Source organism: Acipenser ruthenus, chromosome 8 (genome assembly GCF_902713425.1).
Source record: "Acipenser ruthenus chromosome 8, fAciRut3.2 maternal haplotype, whole genome shotgun sequence".
NCBI classification, from domain to species: Eukaryota; Metazoa; Chordata; class Actinopteri; order Acipenseriformes; family Acipenseridae; genus Acipenser; species Acipenser ruthenus.
In genome coordinates, this window is record NC_081196.1 from 52996738 (window position 1) to 53021204 (window position 24467).

Here is a 24467-nt window from a genome sequence, read left to right on the forward strand (position 1 = left end):
TATCATTTTAATTAACTTAAGTTTCACACAGTTCTCATTAGATTTATCCTTTTTCTAGTGACAAGAACCCATGTCATTTTTAGTGTCTCCTAATGTACAAATGACAAAATATTGCTAATAGTTAAAAGTAGCAGTTTTTTAATCATCTTGTTTTGAGTCATCTTTGGTCTGATGAGATGCAGTAGGTAACCCAGCAATACAAAAGCTGTTTTTTAAAATGAGCCTAAAAAAAAAATGAAATAAACTTTATAGCACTATAATTTGTACAGAAGTATTTGCAAAATGTTTAAACAAAGATTTGAATAGAAGCTTGTTGCAATTTTGTTTTGAATGAAAGTGCAGTTTATAGAATTTTCACTGCCTAGTGTCGACACGATAAAAGCTCAATTGAAGGGGTTAGGAGAAGCCAACTGTGGCAACCCCTCCAGCGATATGAGAAATTGAGTATCCAGAAATTCAGACTAACCTGTGGCTTTATCTTGTTGGAATGTCTGTCTTGCTTTGCCTGTCGCTACTTTCCCCCAAAAAACAACCATCATGTCCTTTTGGATGATTAAACGGCACCACAAGGCACTGATCATTTCATACAGTCTTATTTACTGCATTTGCAAAAATGTTCTTCCCTGAAAAATTCCTCCTCAACCCCTAAGTGATCGAGCACTGTTCCCGTAAAAATGTAAACATTTCTCTAGTGCTAGTGCTGAACTAGCCTGGCTTACCCGGCGATGACGCTCCCTTTTATTGTGTTTTCTCATGTGCTAGCATCATGGCTTCTTATTGGTGGAATTCCATGCCACAAAACATAAAATTTCTTCATACCGCATTCCACTCCACTAGGATTGGTGCAAAGAAGTAACACTACCTGTAGATAAGAATCCCACAGCAGTGTTGCAGCCTGCAAGTTCAAGGACTAGTTTATTAACCACCTTTCGGAATTGCAGAGGGACCTTTCCTATGCTGTTTCTACGCAATACTGTGATAGAGACAGAGTGAAATTTGGTTTGTAACAGGCCGTCAACAAGATCACTTGAGTTTATATATTATATATTTTATATATATATATATATATATATATATATATATATATATATATATATATATATATAAACACAACCTGGGTCAAACAAGAACACGTTTTTATAAATAATACATTGGGCCCCTCTTTTTAATCAATAATATTTTTGTCTTATCCAACACCTCATCATTCATAAAACTTGTCGGCTGTCTAGAACACATATGAATGCAAACTTTATTGAATGTATGACTTACAAAAAACAAGAAAAGAACTAAAGCCATACATCTGTATAGGGGTTAAAATTCAATACAGGCCCTGCTGCCCTTAGGGTAAGAACTGTACCAATTCTAATAGATTTTTTTAAAAATTATTATTATTACAAATCAATTGATGTGTTTTTCTTTACATTTCTCTGATTACTCTGGTTAAGAAGCAACAGGAACAAATCTCATTATCTGTAAAGGCAGCGGGCACAAACTTCAATATGCATTTATTTTTTTGTGTTTGTAAACTTCAGAATTTCACAGAATAAAAACATGTTGTCAAAGAGAGTCCCTTGAATACCAAAGATAAATAAATAGATCAGGCAAAGTCTATGGCATCGTGTATGTGTGGTGTGGTTAAATTAATCTTGAGTTTTTATGGAAAAACAGAGATATCAGCAGACAGCTAACTGCATACCCACACCTCCACTCCACCACATAAATGCTTTCATAACACGTAATTATTTTCCAAACGGCCAACGGATTTCCCATTACTAAATAAATACCATTGCTTCGAAAAACAGTTGCCAATTTGAAATTTCTAGTAGTTCCTAATATGTTTTTTTAGTACTAGTCATCACCAGGAAGAACATGACCTACTTTGAGTCATTCTGTTAAAGATATAATCCAGGGTTTGTGTTAATACTGTACCAAGTGACGGACAAAAACATTTGTGAAACTGCTTTATTTAGAAGTTAACCTCCTCATGCAAGATATAAAGGACTGGGTTTTTTTTTTCCTTGTTTAAAAAAGCAACACTGCACAAATCACAAAACCCACCTCTGACATTCAGTAAGAATAGGAAAAGATACAATTATGTGGGGAATGTAAATATTTCCATGGTAAAGCCATATGCCTGCATCTGCATAGTTACAATTTCTGTTTTAGTTTTTTTGACACTGAAAATAGAAGCAAAATAAAAAACCTTGAAATTGACATTTTTCAACGTTTGAATACTTGCTCTTAAGATCTTTCATAATTCCCTTTATTACATCATGCATAATAGTTCATATCTAGGTGCCCCATATTGGTTGCCTTGGTTCGGTGCATGTTCTCCTGTTACACCCCGGGCCTCTACATTATATTACTCTGCAAAGCAAGACGAATAACAATCAAAGACAATAATGCACGACTCACTGTGCCAGAATTGTGTACACAATCCTTGGATGTCAATTCAGTTGAGCATGGTTGGGATGAACTTAAAACATGTATTCAGCTACTGATGCACCAGTTGTGTGAAATGTAAATGTTTGAATAGATTAAATACCTTCCAGCACCTTGTGGAATCTATGCCACGTTGTGTTAAGGCTGTGATCAGGACAAACGGGCCCAACCCAATATTCGATGCATATCCTAATAGAGAGGCCAGGAGGTGTATATGAATCATGTATGTACGTATGTATACATATACATATATATACACACACATTCCATTATTACAGCAGGTTATTCAACACGCAAATCAGTTGCATTTATTGATTTATTCCCCCCAATCATTGCTACAGCATGGCGTCCAGCTGTGACACAGTCTTGGCACTTCAGTAAATTACTTTCATCAATTAAAGGTTGAGCAAAGCATATGTTCTGAGATGACAAGTGCTCAAAAATAATGATAACACCTCGCAAATGCAAAAAACTGGAACCCTTGAAACAGTATACAAAATATAAAATATCTTTAAATAGATATAAACATTGCATGAAAAATAGAACCGTATCAAAAAAAATATTTTTTTTCTGGTCTCACTCTCTTTCCCCTCCACCCCACCCAAACTCATGTCTGTTTAATGAGACTTAATTCCAAAGCTGTTCAAAGGATAAGAGTATGCTTTTCCCAGGACTATTCTGTCCCTAAGCAGTTTAAATAAAACATAATAATTACAAAAAAGAATTAAAGCCAAAGAAAGAGTGTGGTTCCACTTTTCGGACCGCAGCAAAGAGTAGAGCTGGTAAAGCACCACGCTGCCTTCGATCAGAATCAGAAGGTTCAGGATCCTTAAGGGTTTGTGAAATAAAAACTGCAACAGAAAAATAAACATGGGTTTAGATTGGACTCAACCTGATGATTTCAACTCAAACTGGGGCACACTGAAACCTGTGACCTCATACCAGACAAGCTCAATGTGGTTTCAATGCTGTATGTCAAATGGTAGGAGAAATCAGTTAGGGCACACAGCTAGAGAAGACCATTAACACCATCAAGAAGTTATTACACCAACATTCTACAGAAAAGTTGCACTGTCTTTCACTTACTGCTACAATAGCCTCTGTATGTAAAGTTCATGTAAAATTTCACATGGTGAAAAGTGCTTAAAATCCTCCCCATTAACAAGCTGCTTCATAAGCTGCCCAAAAATTGCCAATTTTTTCATGGGCTTTAGGAGCTGTTAAATTAGAACTGGCCACCAGAGGACAGCAACATCATATGATTTAAAAAAAAAAGGTCAAAAGAATGCACATCACTGTTCAGAAATATGTCTTTTGTACTCCATGGCTTTATGTTTATTTACACTAATAAACCATTTTATGGCATTGTGTTGGGTGGTTTATTTGGGTATCTCTAGGCTGCCATATGTTTGATAAGGGAGGAGTACAAATTCTAAATTGTAAACAGACCAAACTCCACCTGCTGCTTTCTCAGTATTCTACCACTTCAATACGGTTACAAAGAAAAGTGATGGGTGGTAGCAGACATTTTACTGTGCCTGTCCCACACCTTTTCCTCTTTCTAAAAATCTCCAACAAAACCAAGTGAATCAATAGCAGTCTGAACAGGAATCAGTCCAGAGAGTATCTCCCGGTAGATCTTCATAACAAAGTTTGTTGAAGCAATTTTAGAATGATTCAGAAGATTCAATCAAAGTTCACAAACATAATTCCATATATTAATACTGGCTGATCATGTTACAGAGTATGCCAAGCTCATTAATCATTCACTCCAGTGCAAAACCTAACGTGAGGCTTATTTTGACATTGAAGTTTTGTGGGTCCCTCCCTCAAAATATGTTTAAATACGTTTTTTGTGTGTGTGTGTATAATTGCCGTTTTATTCAAAACAGATACTTACATAAAATCTGGCATGGGATACATCTGAAGGCACTGCAACATTATAAGGTCCCACTGCTTTGTATAAACACCGATTGTGTCGCACCAGTACACCTTGTGGCCATATCGTACTTTCTGACCAGCTGCAACAGTAAAAACAACTATCAACCATAGAACAAACATATATCTGGATTTCTCTCAGTTTACAAGCGAATGTGGTTCAAAATAATACAAATTACAGCAAGAAGAAAGAACTTCCTCTTGAGATATTGGGGTATATATACCACAAGACAGAAGGTATGCAATGGCTCACTTAAAACGAACAGCTAATCACTAACTTAATGACCCATTCATTGGACAACACCGATAATGGGAGTTATTTGAAAAAAATCACACAAAACAGCACCAACTGAGTGTGATCTGCCTCACTGATGCGTCAAAAAAATGTGGCAACATGGGACAACACAAGGCAGTGGAACTTAATCATAAGACTACAGCTGTGTATCACATATTGAGACAATATACCCCAGAAATGTATACATTACATGACCTCAGTATACAGTAGCAGCCATTGTAGGTGTGAGGTCATTGCCATGGTCACATTTACATTAAGCACACAGTATTTATAGAACTCTTCCTCAGATGGTCTCAGAGAAAACAGGCGGTGCCACTGCAGCAGTGGCAGCAGCAGCAGCTTAGTAAAATGACTGCCAAAAGGATCATGTTCCTCAGGGAATCTCCTTAACATTGAAAATACGAATTTAGCATCTTACATGGTTTGAGATATTATCACCAGCAGCGGAATGACAGGTCCACAGAGTTTAAAACCCTCAGGTTAGTTTTCATTATACTCTGCATGCAAGACAAAACATTGGGACTGCCCATTATTTGTGCATACAGGGGCTTAATGACAGTCATACTGCCTCATAATTAGAGACAGGCCAAATTTGCAGATAATGGAATTCCTCACAGAATTCCCAGTTTTCCACAGATTCGCCATACTCTGCAGCTACATCGTCATCATAATTATCATTAAAGCCCTGTTCACACTTGTATCGGTACGATACTAGTTCAGTTTGTTTTGGTATAGAATATACCTGTACGTAACCACTTTCTGTCCTCACTGACTTTTCAATACCGGTACAGCACCGATGCAGTTGCGATACACCTGTCCACATTGATGTGTGTTTAAATCGACAGTGTTCGGGTTCTGGACTCGTTTCCAAAACGACCGCTGTCACGTTAGAAATGGACCCGCTGTTATGTAATATGACATGTTTTGCCGTCCTGTCAGTCTACAGTATTTTGTTTTGGTGTTCAATCATTATTAAGAGATGAGCTGAATGCGAAAGAATGAGACGAACAAAAAGGCAAAAACAATTAGCCGTCTTTAAAAACATGAGGTTGCGAAGACAGCGGGCTTGCATCACGGCTTTGGGAATGCATGTTTTTTTTTTTTTGCTTTTTGATATTCCCTCACAAGGGATTTTATTTTAGAGCAGCACTGCTCTGCAGTACGCTTACCTCATTGTCATCATCACTTATTTTGTGGTGATTATTTTGTCACTTATTTCCGCAACGATACCAGTATAAAAATGATAGTGTGAACAGGGCATTAGACTGCTAAAGTGACCTGAAATATATAATTTCGCTGTTCGCTTCTAGTTTTGTTAAATTAACAGATGTTTTGTCTCCTTCAAAAGTAGGAGTTAATTAAGAGTAAAGGCTCTGAAAATGTGGCCCAATAAGAAGTCTCATGTGATGTGTTTTTGTTTGACGGTTTCTAAAGGTTTTTCTGACAACAATGCTTGACATATTAAATTGAAAGTACTTAACACAAACTGTTTGATATGATTATGTTTACTTGATTTACATTTTTATAAGCCATTATTAATACAATTCTAAACAAATAAGACGCTCTACGGGACACTCCGCAGAGACCTACTTCATTTCTGCAGTTGTTTTGCATATTCTCCCGCAGATTTGGACTGCCTCTACTTATAACCAGCTCAGTGTTATAAAGGGCTGAAAGACTGGAGGGAACTTACACGTGTTGTGGAGTATTGCTGTAAGAGCCATGTTCTAGTTTCTGCCATTTGCCGAGATGTGCTGCGGATCTGTGCAACAGATTACAGTATTTTGGAGGCAGCAACTGACTCATTAACATGACAAAGGCATTTATCCAGACCATGATGAGGTGCTCACATGACCACCGCATGTCATAGTACTGTGTACTCTGCAAAGACAAGAGAGAACAATTATTTAGCATCACACACAGTTAACAGGCAGCTACATGACACATGGGAAACTCCACCCGGCAGGACTCAGTGAATATGAATCAAACAGGGGGAAAGGCTGCAGATCACCAGCCTTGCCAACTCTCACTACACGCTTCTTCATTTTAATTGAAAACTCAATTAGAGAAATCCTGTTTCTCTTGTGGCACCAGATGTATCTCGGTCCTGCTGTAAAAGGAGGGTTTCATGCAGTCATTATGCTGTGGCTATTGTACAAGACAGGCAGACTTTCAACTGCAGTTGGCTACTGAAGACAAGTGTGTTTGATACCATTTGCATCATGACTCAAAGAACACATTCTGCTCATGACTCCTAAAGAACGGGATCTGTGTCACAAGCCCAGCCGTACATACCCATAGCAAACCTGCTAGACACAGCAATAAACACTGTTCCTTTTTTCTGAACACACTACACAGCAAAATAGTGTCGTAGTAGATATAAGCAAGCTTCACAACTCATCCTTTTTCAGATTCATGCACTGGCAGGATATAAAGTTCCTGAAAATAGATGGACTTTAAAGGTTTATAACATATTTGACTGAGCCTACTCTCATGGAAGCTTTGTATGTGCTGAAAAACACCAACAAAAACAACCGAAAAGCTGTATACTGCATATCCTATGCAGATAAGTACAAGTAAAAGACTAATCACAGTATGTCTTTTCAGAATAGTTTTTTGCTTCCCATAATTAGTGACATAAATACCCAGGGAAGAACGGAGCTATTCTGTATAAAGTAGCTTAGGTGCTGTTCAATAAAACTGATTGCCATGTACATGTAGTGTGGGGGTCAGTCATCGGGGTCTATTCAATTGGTCTAAAAAATTGTCAGTATTTAGATCCTTTTAGATCAATTGAGAGGACCACACTGACTAAAGACACTTATCATCCACTTCATTGAACAAATATTGACAGGCATACATGGAAGCTCTTTTTTAATGTCGTAGCAACATTAAGTACAGTATGTGTTATTTTTATTATGTGTTACGAACATACCTCATTTTATTGGTAATCATGTTAATAATAATTACCGAAATGTTTTCAAATAACGTATTGTTTAATGTGTTTATATAATTATATTTAGCATTGGAAGATAACGGGATAATACTGCATTAGGTTTGACATTTAGTGTTTCTCTTTCTAACTGAGGGCTCCTGAAAATAATAATATAAAAAAATCAGATTTCCTTTTGCTGTGGAGAGCGTTCTGTTTGAATGAGTGTGAGAAAGGAAGTGAGAGACGCTTACAGTTTGGTCACTTAAGTGGGCCAAGTGCTACTCTGATACAATCGTTTTAAATGCAATTCAATTGAGATATTCTGTATTATTGGTTAAACAATGTTTGGGATTAGTACTCCAAAAATCGTTATTAACCTATGTCTATCGTAGCAAAGAGAAAACGACTTACTTTTACAAAACAGAGAGGCAGGAAGGCTACATAATAGGCACTGAAGAGGGAGTTAAAAAGCACTTCTTTAATCCTCTTGTTGAAGTCTGATTTGAGGCACTCCACCTCGTTTCGAATCAGATCCGGCGACAGAGGGCAGGAATGCACTGGGATGGACGTAGGGTTATTAAAATGTTCTTTTAAATTCTCCCTCAGGAGCGTCAGGAAGTCCTTGGATTTAATCAGAGGGCCATCAAGCTGTTCCTGGTCCAGGTAACCGCAGTCTGTAGGGAGCGGCTGCGACCGACTCTCCTGGTGGAAGCAGCACAACGGCACATACACACCAAATCTGTGGGGAAAACGGGAAAAAGGCTGAACCAAAAAAACATATCTGACCACAGCGGTTCCTCAATTCCTGCATTTAAATTTAAATATTTGCTTATAAAGTAAATTGGCTATTTTATTCCAAAACCCACACAGTCACCATCTTACAATGCGATAAAAGTTAATCATACTACAATCCCAAAACACCTACTTACATAGCTGCATTATTTTTAGGGATAGGGACATTTTTACTGAACTATGCTTAATAATAATAATAACCTGTTAATAGTTGCACAATTTAACAATCACATTGGTAGAATAATTCTACAATAAGTGGCATCTCAGTCTCCAGCAGTACAATAGACACATATACAGTATGAGGCTGTAATGAGCGCAGCTTGCATCAACAATCTCTGTAAACCATCACATCTGTCATACCTACCTCTTACTTTAAAAAAGGCAGAATTATGAAATGTAGAATGCCATTGTGATTTTCTGACGTGGACCGTATACTGAAGTGCTTTAAGTTATGCCCATGTCCTAATTCAGCCTCATAATGTACATTGGTCCACTGTGCTGCAGGAGGCTGAAATTCTTTATAGACAGTTTTTATGTAGTATCACACTAAACCATGTCATTGTTAAGCTATGTGCCCTTGCTTTAGACCATTTAAACCTGCCTTTTTCAGCAAATGCATTTTCAAGGGTTCAGTGAGAACTCCATATCGCAAAAAACACTGCCTCTCGGAAACTGTGATGTTGGGCATCATCATGGTATGATGGACTGAATGCCAAGCCCCTGGGTACTTTGTGATCGCAGCTCTGCTGGTTTGGCACCAAATGATCCATTGGTAAGATTTCTGTAGAGAGATGTCTTCTATGAATGCGCTTGTTTTGTTTTTTTGTAACTCTTTGTGCTTCCATGAGAATCTACATTGTGACTGTCTTTCAATGCATTGATTATAAAGACAATGTTATTCCTTACAGGGTTTTGTCAATTCTGCTGATGAAATAGGTTTCTCCCCAGCACTGATCTATGCTGTCTAAAGTAAAGGACACTTTACCCTGTGATTTGTTTGCTGCTGAACCTGGTGTCTTGCCTCAAGCCCTTGGCATTGAACACTGATTGGAAGAATATATCTGTTAGTAATTTGAACACCCTACCATGAGAACACCATATAGGATTAGGGGAATAATACAAAGACCAAATTCACTTACGGGTACCCAAGAAAGAGCAGGTTGAGCACTGAATGATTTCTGAAGAGGCTGACTAGCGTCCAGCACAGCACCCAGCCACACAAGGTGAGAAGAACGAACCGAGCAGCAATCAACACTGTGTAGCGTATCATTGATGTTGGTCCAGTTTGGGTGGCCTAAGAAAATAATAATTATAATACTAAAATAATTGTTCAAACAATTATAATCTTTAAAAAGGTGGACTGGCAAGCCTGAAACAAATACTGCTACAGCAATAAATAAAATAGGACCATATTTCACACCAGGGAGGGTCTCAGAGAGGTGTGTGGTGTTCTTTATTGCTGCATTTATATAAAACTGAATAATATTTTAAAATTAAAGATCAAAGCGGTGAATTGAATTCCTTGTCCAAGCAAGAATCAAAAGTGCCCCTTTGTGGAGCAACTGTGTAAATATATTTAGAAAACCATAAATTGACATTTACTTTTTTAAATGTTAAATTCAGTGATATCTAGAAGGCAAGAGACAGCGACAAGGACTTTTAAGGGTTTTTAAAGTGTTTTTTTGCTAAACTGAACCATATATTACTTTTTTGGTATTTCACAAACACAACAATAACCAATATATAATCAATAAGTGAGGCTTGACAAATTGTATTTGTAAATACATATATATTTTAAAAAAAGGTTAAACTATATTAAAAACATTACCTCTGAAATTATTGTCCATACTAATCTTCGTGCCAGCATGACTGTAATGAAGGTTGCCAGGTGGTAATCAATTAGGTGGAAATTCTGGAAGAATGCAGGATATAAGCAACACATTATTACTGCATTAGGATGTTAAAAGTATGTTAAAAGGTCTTCTTGTTATAAAATCAAACAAGTGACTGTCTCATGGCACCATCTGTCTGCAAATAACTCATTAAGAGTTTCATTAAATCCATACAATGTCACAATTATTACAATTCAGTGAAATCTGCACTTACTAGCAGAAGTTTGTCAATATTATAGCTCTCTCTCTCTGCTTTTATTTAAATCACAGGACAAAATCTACACATCTTGTGATTAAGTGACAGAATGGTTTGCAAACATTAAGTAAAATGGATATAAGTAAAATGGATATACAGAAAATAAATGATTGAAAAGTGGAAGCAGTGCAACATTTTGTCTATAGTAGTTTAACCGAACACCATGGTGCAAAACATGCCACCCACCCCACTCAAAACCAGGAAATCAGACAGATTGCCGATGTTCCTGCTGCTTGCACAGCTACTTTGGTTAATGGTATGTAGATACCAAAAACTATAGCTTACTGAAATTTGTTTTATTTATATATATATATATATATATATATATATATATATATATATATATATTTCTACAGCTAATAAACAAATCACACAGCAGAATCTATAAGAATTTTGAATTTGCGAAGATCAAAATAGAGGAGACTACAGAATGTTAGTGGGCAGGTTAGTAGGTACTGCAATTCTCATTTTTTTATATTAGGCTATGGCTAGCAGCTGTTTAGTTTTCAAAGAATGTGTTGTAAAAATATTGCTATCTTATGCATTATTTACTTTGTTTTGATGACTTACAGGGTCATCTTGAAACACACATCAATGGACAGGGGAGGGACTAATGCTCACTTCCTTATAGTTTTTTTTTTTTTTTCCTGTGACATCACTGAGAGGGGCATTTGGTGTCTACGGGGCGGAGACAGTTTACAGCAGCCCAGCAGAGACAAAAGCAGAAACAAAACATCACAGGAACTTGTTTAAAGCGAATAAAAAAAAAAGGGAAAACACTATAAATCTGCTATATTAGACCATTTATTATTTCTCATGTGTTTTCATATATTTGTTTTTACAACATTTATAAATATCAAGAAACGAGTGGATATAAGCATATACTATCTCATGAACTAAATGTATCAGGTACGTTTTTTTTCCTTATTACTAATAATGAAATGAGTAACTATTTTATTTACTTCGAGTAGTGTCCATTATTGCTTATAAAAGACTCTGAGAATAAACGTGTATTATGTTATTGCAATCATTCAGGTGAAACAATGTCTTGTAATCTGCCCAAACATCAATATTTTTCAACAAAACTTTCAGGAAGTATTGTAAGGTCCTTTGGGTCATAGAATAATGCGTTTTTATACATGTATGGTTTCTGAAGTACTTTATAACGTTCCCCAGTGTGTTCTGAAATAAATACCATTTGCAAGATGCTACTGTAAAAAACAGATTTTTAGTGACTTTTTATAGGAAAAGAGTCAATTACAGCCAAAAAGCGCCTAGTCCTGGGGGAACATCCCACTGAAAAATGCTTGGTCCTGAAAGGGTTAAAAATTATTTTAGAATAGAATATTGTTTATACACACAAACATTTTTCCTTTTAAGTGTACAACCCATAATTAGACTACACTACTTCAGGTACACTGAAGGGAAAATAGACTTACAGTACAACTGATGGTCCAAATTAATTATTAAACATTCAGCAGGGTCAAATCACAATTAAACCATTCTAACGTGTTGTTTGCAACCAGTAATGCTTTAAAAGAATGATTTATGGCTGTGCGAATCATAGATCATTACCAGTGAGGTAGAAGCAGCAGGGTGGCTATAAGGGTACCACCACACAGTTTTGTAGATGTTTATGTACTGGACGAAGAGGGCAATCAACAGGTAAATGAAGAACAGGAACTCGAAGAGCAGGCTCCCGTCCAGGGGGAGCTCAGGGACACGACGGTGGCGGACAGGCTCAGGGGTGATGAGGGCAGTGATCGGTGGGGCAGACAGACCGACAGAAGTACTGTTCCTGAAACACAAAGTGAGAATCCATGAAAAGGCTGGGGGAAACAGGGCTTGAGTCAAAAGCTTACATTTCCATGCTACGGCTCTACATACAATACAATTATGATTGCAGTTTTCTTCTCCTCCTTCTTCTCATGTACAGGGTTTTTCAAAAGTCATATCAGTGGGACCCAGTGTTTGTACAACTGCTCAGTAATTAATCCACATTGAGTACAGATAGTATACAAGGAATACTTGGTATTTTTGACCATTTTTATATAGATGTATAAGATGTTCGTACATTACAAAACAGGGGTTGTAAATGAAGGGGCTGTAAAACATGTTTATTTCAATGGAGATATGTTTCATAGTGTGACTGTATATAGAACCAGACAGATTAGAAAGCCAGTTACACAGAGAAGCGTTCTACAGCTATTTCCTATATGTTACTTTATTGAAAAAGTATAATTGACCGATTTTATTTCTTAACCGCCAATACATCAGTCTAATAATTGAATTCCTAAACTGCCGGCTTGATGGTATTAATCAGGTAAAAGATAAACAAAGGATACTGTATCAATCTAGCAGGGAAAAGGAAACTATTTTCAATGTTTTACTTGAATAGTATACATATTGTATTTAATGACGACAGGTTTCTAAAAAAATCCTCTGTTTTCTGGAATTCTCTCGTCATAAACACAGTTCTGGCCATGTTCAGACATGCATGAACATTCCTCAAGGCTGACTTCATGAAAACCAAAGAGCACGCTGTACACACTGATACCACACTGCACAAGACAGGCTTGTCATTTACCGGGTTTTTATTGTATTGACTCATGAACATAAAAAGACAACTGCAACTCTGGAATGAAACTTTATTTTTTTTTTTTTTTTTTAAGGCTTCACCCACACGTTTAGGCTATTGTCTTCATTAGGGTGTCTCAACAGTTTTTTAGATCCCTTTTAGCACAATGGTAAACTAGTCAAACTTACTGGGTGTCTGTTTTGTGATCTCTTGATCATATATCTTTTTTATTGCAACAACAGTATACTGGTTTTATTTATTTTAATGTTTTTTAAGACTTGCATACAGAAGAATAAGAACTTACATGCAGCAGTCAACTAATAGTCAAAGTAAAAATCGATTTACCGACAAAGGTGTTGAGCCTTTGGCTTTACAAGTTCTACAGATATGATCACAGAATTAGGGATGTACTTTTTGCCATTATTTCCCAAGTAACTGAAATATAGAAAAATATTTAGTTAGTATGTATTAGGGATGACACAGGGTACTCGGGTATCCTGTTCTTGTGATATCACCAGAATCCATTTTCAGGATTCGATTCCTCTTCGAATCCCTTTTTGTTAAAATCAAACATCTCAGTTTTCCACGCGACATGTTGTAGCGGAGCCACTTGACCTGACCGGCTAGACCAGTGGTTTTCAACCTGTGGTACGAGTACCTTTACTGGTATGCGACAGGCTTGCCACTGGTGAGCGCAGACAGTTCTTTATGACAATATGATTCCTCAAAACACAATGCTCTGTCAATCGTACCATCGTGTATCAATCTGTTTGTACCACTGAAGCACAGAGAAATGAGAAATTATAATGCAGACTGCAATTAAAATTGTTAGAAATGCAAGAACAACAAAAAAAATTGACAACTTTTTCAGGGGTTAGGCACAAAAATTCTGCATTTCCCTTTAAAGCAAGTGTCAATATTTACGAATGTGAATATATATATATACACACACACACACAATGAGAGTCTCTACGGCAATGCAAGCATTCAAATTTCTTTCAGCCAAACTATGTTTAAATGGCTTACCAAACGAAATTCATAATTTTGCTTCAAAGAGGTTTGAATACTCCCGCTCGTTTATATTCATCAAAATTACTGATTTAAAAAAAGGACATAGTTGTAAAACAAACAACACATTTCGACACAAACGCGTCTTCATCAGGTATATTAACGCCAGCAGAATACATGAACCCCAGTTTCTTGCAACAGTTGTGATGGTGACGAAACGAGTGAGTACTGTTGTGTAAAAAAAGTAGCTTAAAATGAAGTTGTTTAGGAAATGTAGAACAAGAACAGCAACAAATAAAAATACACTTAAGGTTTGTGTCTTGCACACGTGTCATTAACAAAACGTAATTAATGAAGGGCTGCAATGCAACAAGAAGAGCAAGAATTAAACAAACAAGGATGTGAAAAGGTTACCGTACCAAGCTGAAAAAAGTTGTCTTTGTGAACTCCAATAAACCAATGTTATCTTTCGCCAGTCAAATCGTAGAGTGCGTAAATAAAGTTTTGAGTCAACACGAATAGATTTTTTTTCGTCTCTTGCGTCTTGCATCCCAGTAGATTTTGTTACATTGTTTACCGTCTGGAGTTTAAGGAGGATTTAATTGCACAAGATTCCATGGTTAGATGATGAGCTGATAATATCTCTTCAGCCAAAGAATCAGCCACAGTAATTTAAGAGCAACATTACCATTATGTAAAACAGTATGTAGTGTGCGCATTGTACTAAAGCAGGGCCAGCTATTGAACAAAGTTTATTTCTCAAACTGACAATTTAAAAAATGTAAAAGCAGAACAGACAGAAATGCGTGCGGTCAGCTGGCTTGCATTCCCTTCCCTTCTCCCCTGCTCCAGCCATGACGTACAACGACCTTCAAACTTGATTATTTCGACCTACAGCCACACACACATGCACATTAGTTCGTAGTGCTTTAGGGGCAAAAACGGTGTCATTAACCCTTTCCAGGAATCGGGTAACCCGGTTCCTAGAAGGCCCAGAAATGACTCTGAATTCTTTTACCTGATGTCATGCTTAGTATATATAGGGATAGGCTGTAGAATATTGTGTAACTCTAAAACACCAAGTGAGGAGACATGCTGTTGCTTAATTTTACACGGATTGACACTGCTGTTAATTTACCCTCCAACACTTCAATGACAGACAGGTACAGGTGCCTCTTTACACCCCCAGGTTCAGGTTCTCTCAATAACTAGTTTAATAAAACTTAATCTTTCTATTCCTTAAGGATATTATCTTCAAATATTGCTCATCCTTGTTAGACAGCTTTTTGGGTCTTCCAGTCCTGGGTTTGTCAATTACAGATGATGTTTCTTTGTTGTTGATTCAGATACCACACCTTGAAAATCAAGTAATGCGAACTATTTCACTCAATGCTTTTCCTTCTTCATGCAAGTCGAGGTTGTTATAATAGTAGAAAACATGTTTAAGACTTTTGCACAGCAGTGTGTGTGTGTGTATATACATTATATATATATATATATATATATATATATATATATATATATATATATATATATATATACCATATATATATATATATATATATATATATATATATATATATATATATATATATAATCTGGTACTGGACTAAACCACAGTGCGAAACAGTGTTGTGAAAAAATAAAAAAAAGTATTTCTCCTTTAAAATTGTTTAACGCTGACAGGTATTAAAAAACAGAGACAAAAAAACACACAGTGTGTTAACTGCAAGATCTAGTGCTGTTTCATTAATTGTATTCCACATATTTTTTTCTAATGAATAAAAGTGATCGGTAATTGCGCATATTATTTTGTGGTTCCTTTATAAACATGGGGTTTAATGAAGAATTACTCTGGTTAAAACAGACCCATTTATAAGTAGGGGTCTACTTAAATCGTGGTAAAATTAGGTATTTTTTGTGGATAGGTTTTAGAATAAAATTAGGATTTTGCTGATTTTCACGGACCTGTTTAAACGTTAAATAAACCTATGTGTACAATATTTCAGAGCACTATAAAAGCCTAAAAACAGTGGTACTTGCTTCCTTACTAAAACAGAGTGCTGTCATTTGTAAAGGCAAGCATGCAACATCCCCCAGCAGTTGCTGCCAACATTCTCTGTCTGGTGCAGACTTGCCCATACATCGAGACTGCACGTTCTGCATCCACTGAATTGGTTGGAAGTGTAAGGCAAAGCTTTGCCAAGTTATACAGATGTGGAAATTGATTAGAAACACTCCCAAAACTCGGTTAACCAAGGGCATCTGGCATACTTTAATAAAGGCAATATATACAGCACTTTCGTTGTCATGTTAAGTTGTCCCATCCAATAATTTATTTTATTAGTATTGAGTCAAAACAAAGAAAATGTGCCTATTCAGATCTAAAATTCTAACTGTGTTTAAAAAGTAAGCAGCAGGCTGTTTGAAGCGAGGTGGCTGTGCTAGATCGTACTTGTAGTGCTGATTTAACTTGGATACAACGAACAGGAATACTTTTTATCTGCGCTGACTTTCAAGTTTGTTTTCTGAAAGCTGTTTATTTTACATTCTGTTCAGCAGCCTCTGTAGTAGCCTTTCGTTTTAAGTGTGATTCTGAAGCTAAATAGCGATCGATTGTATTTTCTCCAAAGACACATTACAAGATGTGCAAAACAATTACCTCCATCTGCATGCAGTTTCTTTGGGAAATAGACGATCATCAGCTGAAATATACTTTGCTTTTTTTGCTTTGTCGTCCATTTCTGGTATTTTACCTCCAAAACTATATTAGCGCCTCTGTTCTGCATTGTACTGCTAATTTGGGACTACTGATCCTATGATGCACTTCAAGTTGTCATAGACACAGTTTTCGAATTGCATTATCCCTGCAGACAAAAATTGAGGTGTTGAAAGAGATGGATAATGCACCACAGTACAAGAAAAAGAAAGATGTTACTACAGATTTCAACACTCCTGCAAACACTTTGTCAACCATAATCAAATGAACAGCAAACTGTGGGTGTTTCCGATTTGCTCAATACCCTAATGTTGAGGATGCCTTGCTTTTGCAATGTATACATTTTCAAAGTTCACTTACAGCCGTATTTACTTTTAAATATATAATACATTTCATTGAACTGTAATTGAAACACAAAAATATGGGTCGCAGGGGAGGTAGGTTGAGAACCGCTTATAGGCTACCACTGACACAAAATAAATCATGCTGCTGCTTCGTACACATTACTGTAGAATGCAAAAAGAAAAAGATTATTTTAAAATTAAAATAATTTTAGTGCATTTTCTTTTTTAACATAGCCTACGTAGTACACAGTTAATTCAAAATATATCACAGTGCTACACTGACACGCTACGATAGTATACAGTACCTTACATGTACTGCACACACTTTACAGAAATAATTTGAAAAATGTACATAGAAAACGTACAGTGTACGCAAATAAAACACATATCCTATCTGCTACTTTTTTCTGTTGGTATTTTCTTTGCAAAAAGCAATTAAAGACTTCAAATTCAGAATTGTAATGATAGTCCACATCTTGTGTTTCGAACCACTGGAGTCCACCAGTATTTCTGAAAGCTTCTCACCCTGTTCCAACCGATAGATCACAGTCAGTTTATTTTCATCCTGTCTGTGGTGCAATTATAACACACGTTTTTTGTTTTCCTCAGTGTCCTTCTTTGGATCATGCAATTCAGTGATATAGCATCACACTTATTAGGATATTATTGGGGGACACACGTTGAGTCCGGCATATCAGAATGGTGTCTGTATGGGACTATTAACCAAACGAGCAAGATGGGCCGAATGGCCTCCTCTCGTTTGTAAACTTTCTTATGTTATTATACTGTGTGTGTGTGTATATATATATATATATATATATATATATATATATATATATATATATATATATATATATATATATATATATATATATATAGAGAGAGAGAGAGACACACACACACACACTCACACACACACACACACACACACTCCGAAAGATCTCTCTACCTGTTCCGGAGGCCAGTCCCGTTGCTACAGCTTCCTCCCACCAGTGTCTGCAGAGAAGGCAATGCTGACCTGCTCAGCTGCTGCCTGCTCGGACCCCGCCTTCCACCAGGCATGGCAAGCAACCGAACCGATTCAGGAGACACCGGGACGGCCCACCCCGAGAACTCAGTGCTGATCCCAGTGCTGCCTGACCTCTGGAAAACAAAACACATCGATTCAGGAACGCTTTTAAAGACCGTCTTAGTCTGTCTATAGTCATCATTTTCCATCCGTACAGAAACTGTTGTTAATATGGCACTGTAACTCACTTGAGATCTGCCAGTGTTCACGGCACATAAAGCTGGAAGACTGAAAACCTACTATTGTAACAAACTGCAGAGACCGAAACAGAGTTTAGCAAGTATTTTTTTCATCACACTACTTGTGAGATTCATCTTCCCTGTACTGTATCACCACACTCTTGAGGAATTCCCTAACTAAACAGTTGTGTGCTATAATGTGCAAATTCAACTTTCAGAGTTTTTCTTTTGAAGTCAAAGGCTAGGCTATTCATGCATACTGTATCTTTAATAACTTCTGGGTATTTGTTTTCCATTATTATTATTATTTTTTTTTAAAGGTTTATAAATCCTTCACTTTATCATAGAAGCCACAGAGGAACACAGTTACAAGTAGACCGCAATTACACAGGTGAGGTCAACTGTTTACAGTAGCCTGTATTTCCAAAGAATTGTGCTGATGTGGGAAAATGTATCAGCACCACCGGGAATAATACCCCATTCTGTAGACTCTGTGGGATCTTAACTGTCGTCCAATCAGATTACTTGATTTGCAAGCTTTCTTTGATACTGTACCTCTCAACCAGTTTGATGGATGCCCAGACGTGATTCTTAAGCCATTGTTCATTGTGTGTACACACTTACTGGAGGTACATTAATAATTAACACAATCATACAACAGACTAAGCTATCTTTCAGTAATAATAATACAACAGGGGATAAACAATCCATGGCCGTTAGAGATATCCTAGTCCGGTTTCACTGTTCACCAGTAAAAGCAGCGCTCTTGGGGGAGACTGTCTGGTGTGTTAACTGTTTACAACTTCAGGCTACAGGCAAAGGTCATACGAAGACTATGTTCATTCTGTGTACAATATTGTACAGGCACTCAAAATCAAATAGTATTTGCAGACTGGAATGAAACACTTTCAGGTTATTTTCTGTGTATTTCCCAGGTATTTCTTTACAAACACAACTGTTTCGAAAGCAATTACAACATTTTTAGGAATCTTAGGGGTATTTATGTAGGCCCATTCTCATTTTATAAAATACTTGTATTTGTAGTAAAACCTAGAAATGGGAGTTTTGTGGAAAAACAATGTATCCTCAGGGGCATAAAGTCAGGGGAATGGCTTAACAGTTTTTAAACAGGAAGTGAAATGGATATGTGAAAAATCTCTGTATCACCGATATCTTAAAAGGTTAAAACAATGTGGCAGTGAAATGCAATGGAACTTCATTGAGAGAATCCTCTGAAAAGCAAGTGGTCTGTATAATTGGTAAGGCCAGATTTCAAAACAATGTGGAACTGAAACAATCAAGCTTCACTGGACACCACCTGTAAGATTGCAAAGAGCAGAAAGAAGTTAAATATTGGTGGCAACTCATAGTTCTGCATTTCAAGCACAATCTAACGATGCAGCTAACTGCCTCTGGCTAATAGTGTAACGTTTTCTAATCAAGCAACCTGAGACAAACATGGTCGGTGTGTGGGAATTGTTTTGGGTACACAGTAGAACAATGTATTGCCTACATCTGATTCATATCCTGCAAGCAGCTCGCTATGGTAACATACTCTGACATTCATTTAAGCCAAACTGGAATGTGCACAGTTAGCACCAAAGAAAATAGTGAGAATTGCTACAAAAAGGGAAGTGCCATTGCAAAGAATTATCATAGTGTAATATAGAGCATATAGAATAAAATACAACTTTAAGGACAACATTCGCTGATGTATTTAAGACTCAGCCTAAGTTATGTCAGCCAGCACAAAATTATTAATAAAGTACACTTTGACAGGTTAATCTTGAGATTAATATTTAGTTGCGGTACACTGCGGATTTAGGAGGAATTTATAGGTCAGAATATAAAATGTATTTCTATTTTATAAACTTTTGCTAAAATTCCCATTATGGGTCTGAAACGTGTTTCAAACTTTTTATAGGTCATTGTTTTATTTAAGTTAAAACAATAATGCCCACGTCTGCTTTTAAAGTAAATGGGGGCAGCTTGTTTTGAAGTGAACCCCATTCTAATAAGCATCATGACATTACGCGGCGATCTGATTCAAACATTCAAAATCCTAAAAGGTATAGACAATGTCGACCCAGGGGACTTCTTTGACCTGAAAAAAGAAACAAGGACCAGGGGTCACAAATGGAGATTAGATAAAGGGGCATTCAGAACAGAAAATAGGAGGCACTTTTTTACACAGAGAATTGTGAGGGTCTGGAACCAACTCCCCAGTAATGTTGTTGAAGCTGACACCCTGGGATCCTTCAAGAAGCTGCTTGATGAGATTCTGGGATCAATAAGCTACTAACAACCAAACGAGCAAGATGGGCTGAATGGCCTCCTCTCGTTTATAAACTTTCTTATGTTCTTATGACATTGGAGGTTGTGTTTTACTGTAATAGCTAATATTCTGCATGTATAATCTACAGTATAACTCATCCTCAGTGGCGGCTGCACGATTTTAGTATTAACCGATTTAAGTATGAACCAATCTAAGTGTTGGTTTGCACTTTAATAGAACACATGCAAGGTTTTAAAAATCAATTTCCCTACTTTATAACATTTTTGTTGATCCCTCTTATTTCACGGAAGGTCTTTTGGTTTGTTGCTTGTTTTTTTTTTTTTTTAGAATTTAGGATACAGATTGTTTTTCAAGACCAACAGTGCTGATGTTCCTGTTTCAACATAGTAACTAAACACTTCCTCCACAGCCGTTAGCCCACTGGAGTAAGACTGATCTACTGCACTGGGAGTCATCTCGTATCAGAAAGCAGCAGCAAGTTTACTAGTGCTGTCTGAATATAAACATCATTCAGTTTTCTGCCCCTCTTTCAACAGGGGGCAACAGAGACCACACCAATTGGTTGGCAAAGTCTCTCTTTCCTAAAATAAAAAAAACTGGCCCACAATAACAAAAAAAAGAACGTCCATGCTTTGCTGTTGGCTGAAGATGTTTCAATGAGAAAAAAAACAACAACATGTGAAAGTATAGCATACTCCAAAACTATCAGAGAATTGCAGAAGATTTATCACAACATAGTGTACAAAAAGTTTTGTATGTGGTCCAGTACTAGAGGTGCCCACACTTGTCTCCTTAAAACCGGGTGAGGTTTTAATGTATTACATATAAAATATGATATACTATATTCTGAAATATGTTTTTAAAAAGAACATAATTATCTCTGCTGTTGAGAAGCACCTGCCGAAACAAAGATGACAGATTACAAAGTTTCACTTTCATTTGTTTAACCGGCCAAATACCACAAAAACAGCACAACATAATTTAAGAGATGTTACAACCCTGCCACGCACCCACACAGAAAGACTGCACTGTCCTACAGTATCATACAGTTTGATAGTGTCCTCCTGATATTTTACAAGTGATGAGCTTACTGTAGCAGGCTCTATACTCTGCACTGATCATGCGCCTGTTAATAGAAAAATATTCAGAAAATCAATGCCAACATTTTTTTTAAACATGAATGCGTTAAACAAAAACCGTTTTAAAACAGACATCAGTAACCAGCCAGGTAACAAAATCTGAACCAGTTAGAATGGGCAGTATAGAGTAGCACACCATAAAGCTCTGCAGTAAATTTTACTCCCAGTTTTATGCACCACCTACAGTAAAACAATCTGTAACAATTATTACCAGCCCCACACAGGTCTTAATAAACTGCAAGAGGCTGGTACAGTACAATAATCTTATTTTGTGTTTTTATTTATTGTGGGTTTATAAATTAATGCATAATCTACCTAAATGAGTCAGATCAGCTGGCCAATGGGTTTTGAGCACAAAAGATGGAAAGTACTGTAGATCCTCAAACAGGAGGCCTACCGCTTCTAGTAACTTCAGGAAGCCACGTATGTAGTGAAGGTAAAACATATGTGAGATGAGGACAGGGCAGCTCTTCTTGTTTTGTAATCAGCACATTAATAAATGGGTGAGTTTTGATTTATTTAATACCTGCCGACAAATACTTCTTAAAGGTAAGTCCTCGGAAAATACTACCTGTCGTACCTACCACTGGCTATTGCCAACTTTGAAAGCTATCAGGATGCTGCCTGACCAGTTGCAAAAGAATATTGAGAGACTAAATTCCTTGCAATTGGAGTTTTCCATGGAATCCCAATAACTGTCCTTTATAGGTGAGGTGCCTGACCTACTATCCAATATAGGGAAAACCATATCCTTAGCATTCTGCATGTGACAAAGAACACTGGCATACTGACCACCACAGCAGAACTACACTGTGGAGGATATTTTACATTAGAGTAGATTAAAAGACATTTAAAGTGAAAGGGTTGTATGTATACTGTACTGTATGAAGCCTGTTTCCACAGAGAACCTGCCTGTGCTTATTCGTATGGTTTGGTACAGCATGATGAGAGCTTTGTTTATAAAATACATGAATTGTCTTTTAAAATCAATCCAGTCTTTATGCCCGCTGGCATAGGTATAACGTTATAACTCTGTTCAGCCTAAACCGAGTGTGTTTTGGGTGTTTATTATTGTACTGTAATATACATTTTATTTGTATCCAGTATAACATGACTGTCTGCCAAATCAGATCCTAGCACACAATGCACTGCGTCACTGAAAGACATAAAAGAAACGAAGTTACTCATAAACAGGTAGAACCAAAGATCTGAGCAATTTTGTATTGGCTATCAACAACACATCTTTTTAAAAGGTCTCATCAAAAACATACTATGACTACTACTAATAATAATTTTTCACAATTATGTTAGGAAGCACATAATTATGCAAATGTGCAAATAACTAGACAGTTACTGGTACAGTATATTTACTTGGACTCTCACTTTAAATGCAAATTGATTTGGTTGGATTTGGTAAGCCTTGGCAGTTGTTTTCCATACAATAGTGCGTTTTTATGAAAGACCGTGTATTTCTAATACAGGTAAGCAGTTTAATGGGGCTGTACGATGTACATTGTATGTTATGAATAATGAATTTATGAAAAACAATTACTGTCTTTTCATGCACCGCGCTACAAAATTACCGTTTCATTTCGACGGGTAGAGGTACTAATACAGTCACTGCCTGGATTCTGAATATGCAAACACATAATTACATTTCAAAACTGTCAAATGGACGCCGACAGTTACGTATTTTCTAGTGTATTTTTGTATATACAGTACACATTAAAACAGTATGTTAAAATGACCTATGTTGTTAATGCTTCCATAACTAAATGTCAATGTAGTCCCCGCCATATGCTAAACACAGGAAACACCATCAAGTGAAAAAAAACGAACTTCTGCAGTACAGGCGAGGAAAATGCAACACACAACTTTTCTTAAGACTTCAAAAGTTTCACTGGAAAATCAATCTAGTCTGTAGATAAGAGTACATAATAATACAAAAACAAACAAAAGGAAGATCTTTACTCACACATAGATGTGCAATGGTTGGAGTTGACGTTCAAACATCTGCTGTGTGTAAAGACTGGTTGTGGTTTGAAACTGTACACGTCCAAAAAGCAAAGGAGCATTTAATTCACTATTGCTCGTTCTTTGTGTTCAGTTATTTAATGAAATGAATACTTATTTACGACCGCGGTGCTTTGAAAAGAGTTCCCCTATTTATTTATTTTTGAGTATTTTGAACAGAACGAACTCATGTCTTGCTACCTCACTTCAGACCTGCCGCTGCCACAGAGAGACGTGGCAAACCAGAACCGCCTTTCGGCGGCGTCATCAGGCCTGCGACGTGCTTCCCGGCGCATTCGCAGTGCTGAAACGAAGCGCTGAGCAGAGTGGAAACAGGCGAAATTTTGAATAACTGAACTGGACCTGCAGAGTCCCCACACGTGATTGGAAAGTCCCTGAACTGTACGTTGACAGGCTTCCTCTATGTATTTCACTGCAAGCAGACTTACAATACTTAGATAGGCATACAAATGTGTAAGGTACCAAACGCATTAGTCAGTAATTACTGCATTGTGTTATTAATTTTGATGCATTTATATCTTGTACACAGCGAGTTTCTATTAGAGTTTCAA

At 36.9% G+C, this 24467-nt stretch overlaps 1 protein-coding gene across 1 annotated transcript; it reads right to left on the reverse strand.

The window, feature by feature from the left end:
• Positions 1-1226: 1226 nt before the first annotated feature.
• On the reverse strand, positions 1227-24220 carry LOC117407279 (transmembrane protein 39A-like). Its single transcript, XM_059029233.1, has 9 exons — positions 23858-24220; positions 18149-18342; positions 12126-12348; positions 10231-10314; positions 9542-9696; positions 8022-8349; positions 6369-6556; positions 4343-4463; positions 1227-3293 (listed from the first exon to the last, which is right to left on the reverse strand). The coding sequence occupies exons 2-9, from the start codon at positions 18259-18261 to the stop codon at positions 3060-3062; spliced, it is 1446 nt and encodes a 481-aa protein (XP_058885216.1). The 5' UTR covers positions 18262-18342; positions 23858-24220; the 3' UTR covers positions 1227-3059.
• Positions 24221-24467: the final 247 nt, after the last annotated feature.

What these genes read in the sequence shown, in the direction of transcription:
- LOC117407279 (XM_059029233.1), bottom strand. Translation starts at nt 18,261, where the DNA reads ATGCCTGGTGGAAGGCGGGGTCCGAGCAGGCAGCAGCTGAGCAGGTCA. An exon ending in CTGCTGCTTCTACCTCACTG is followed by an intron (nt 10,315 to 12,125) that starts GTAATGATCTAT and finishes GCATTCTTCCAG; the next exon opens with AATTTCCACCTAATTGATTA. An exon ending in TATCCCATGCCAGATTTTAT is followed by an intron (nt 3,294 to 4,342) that starts GTAAGTATCTGT and finishes TTTCTGTTGCAG; the next exon opens with TTTTTATTTCACAAACCCTT.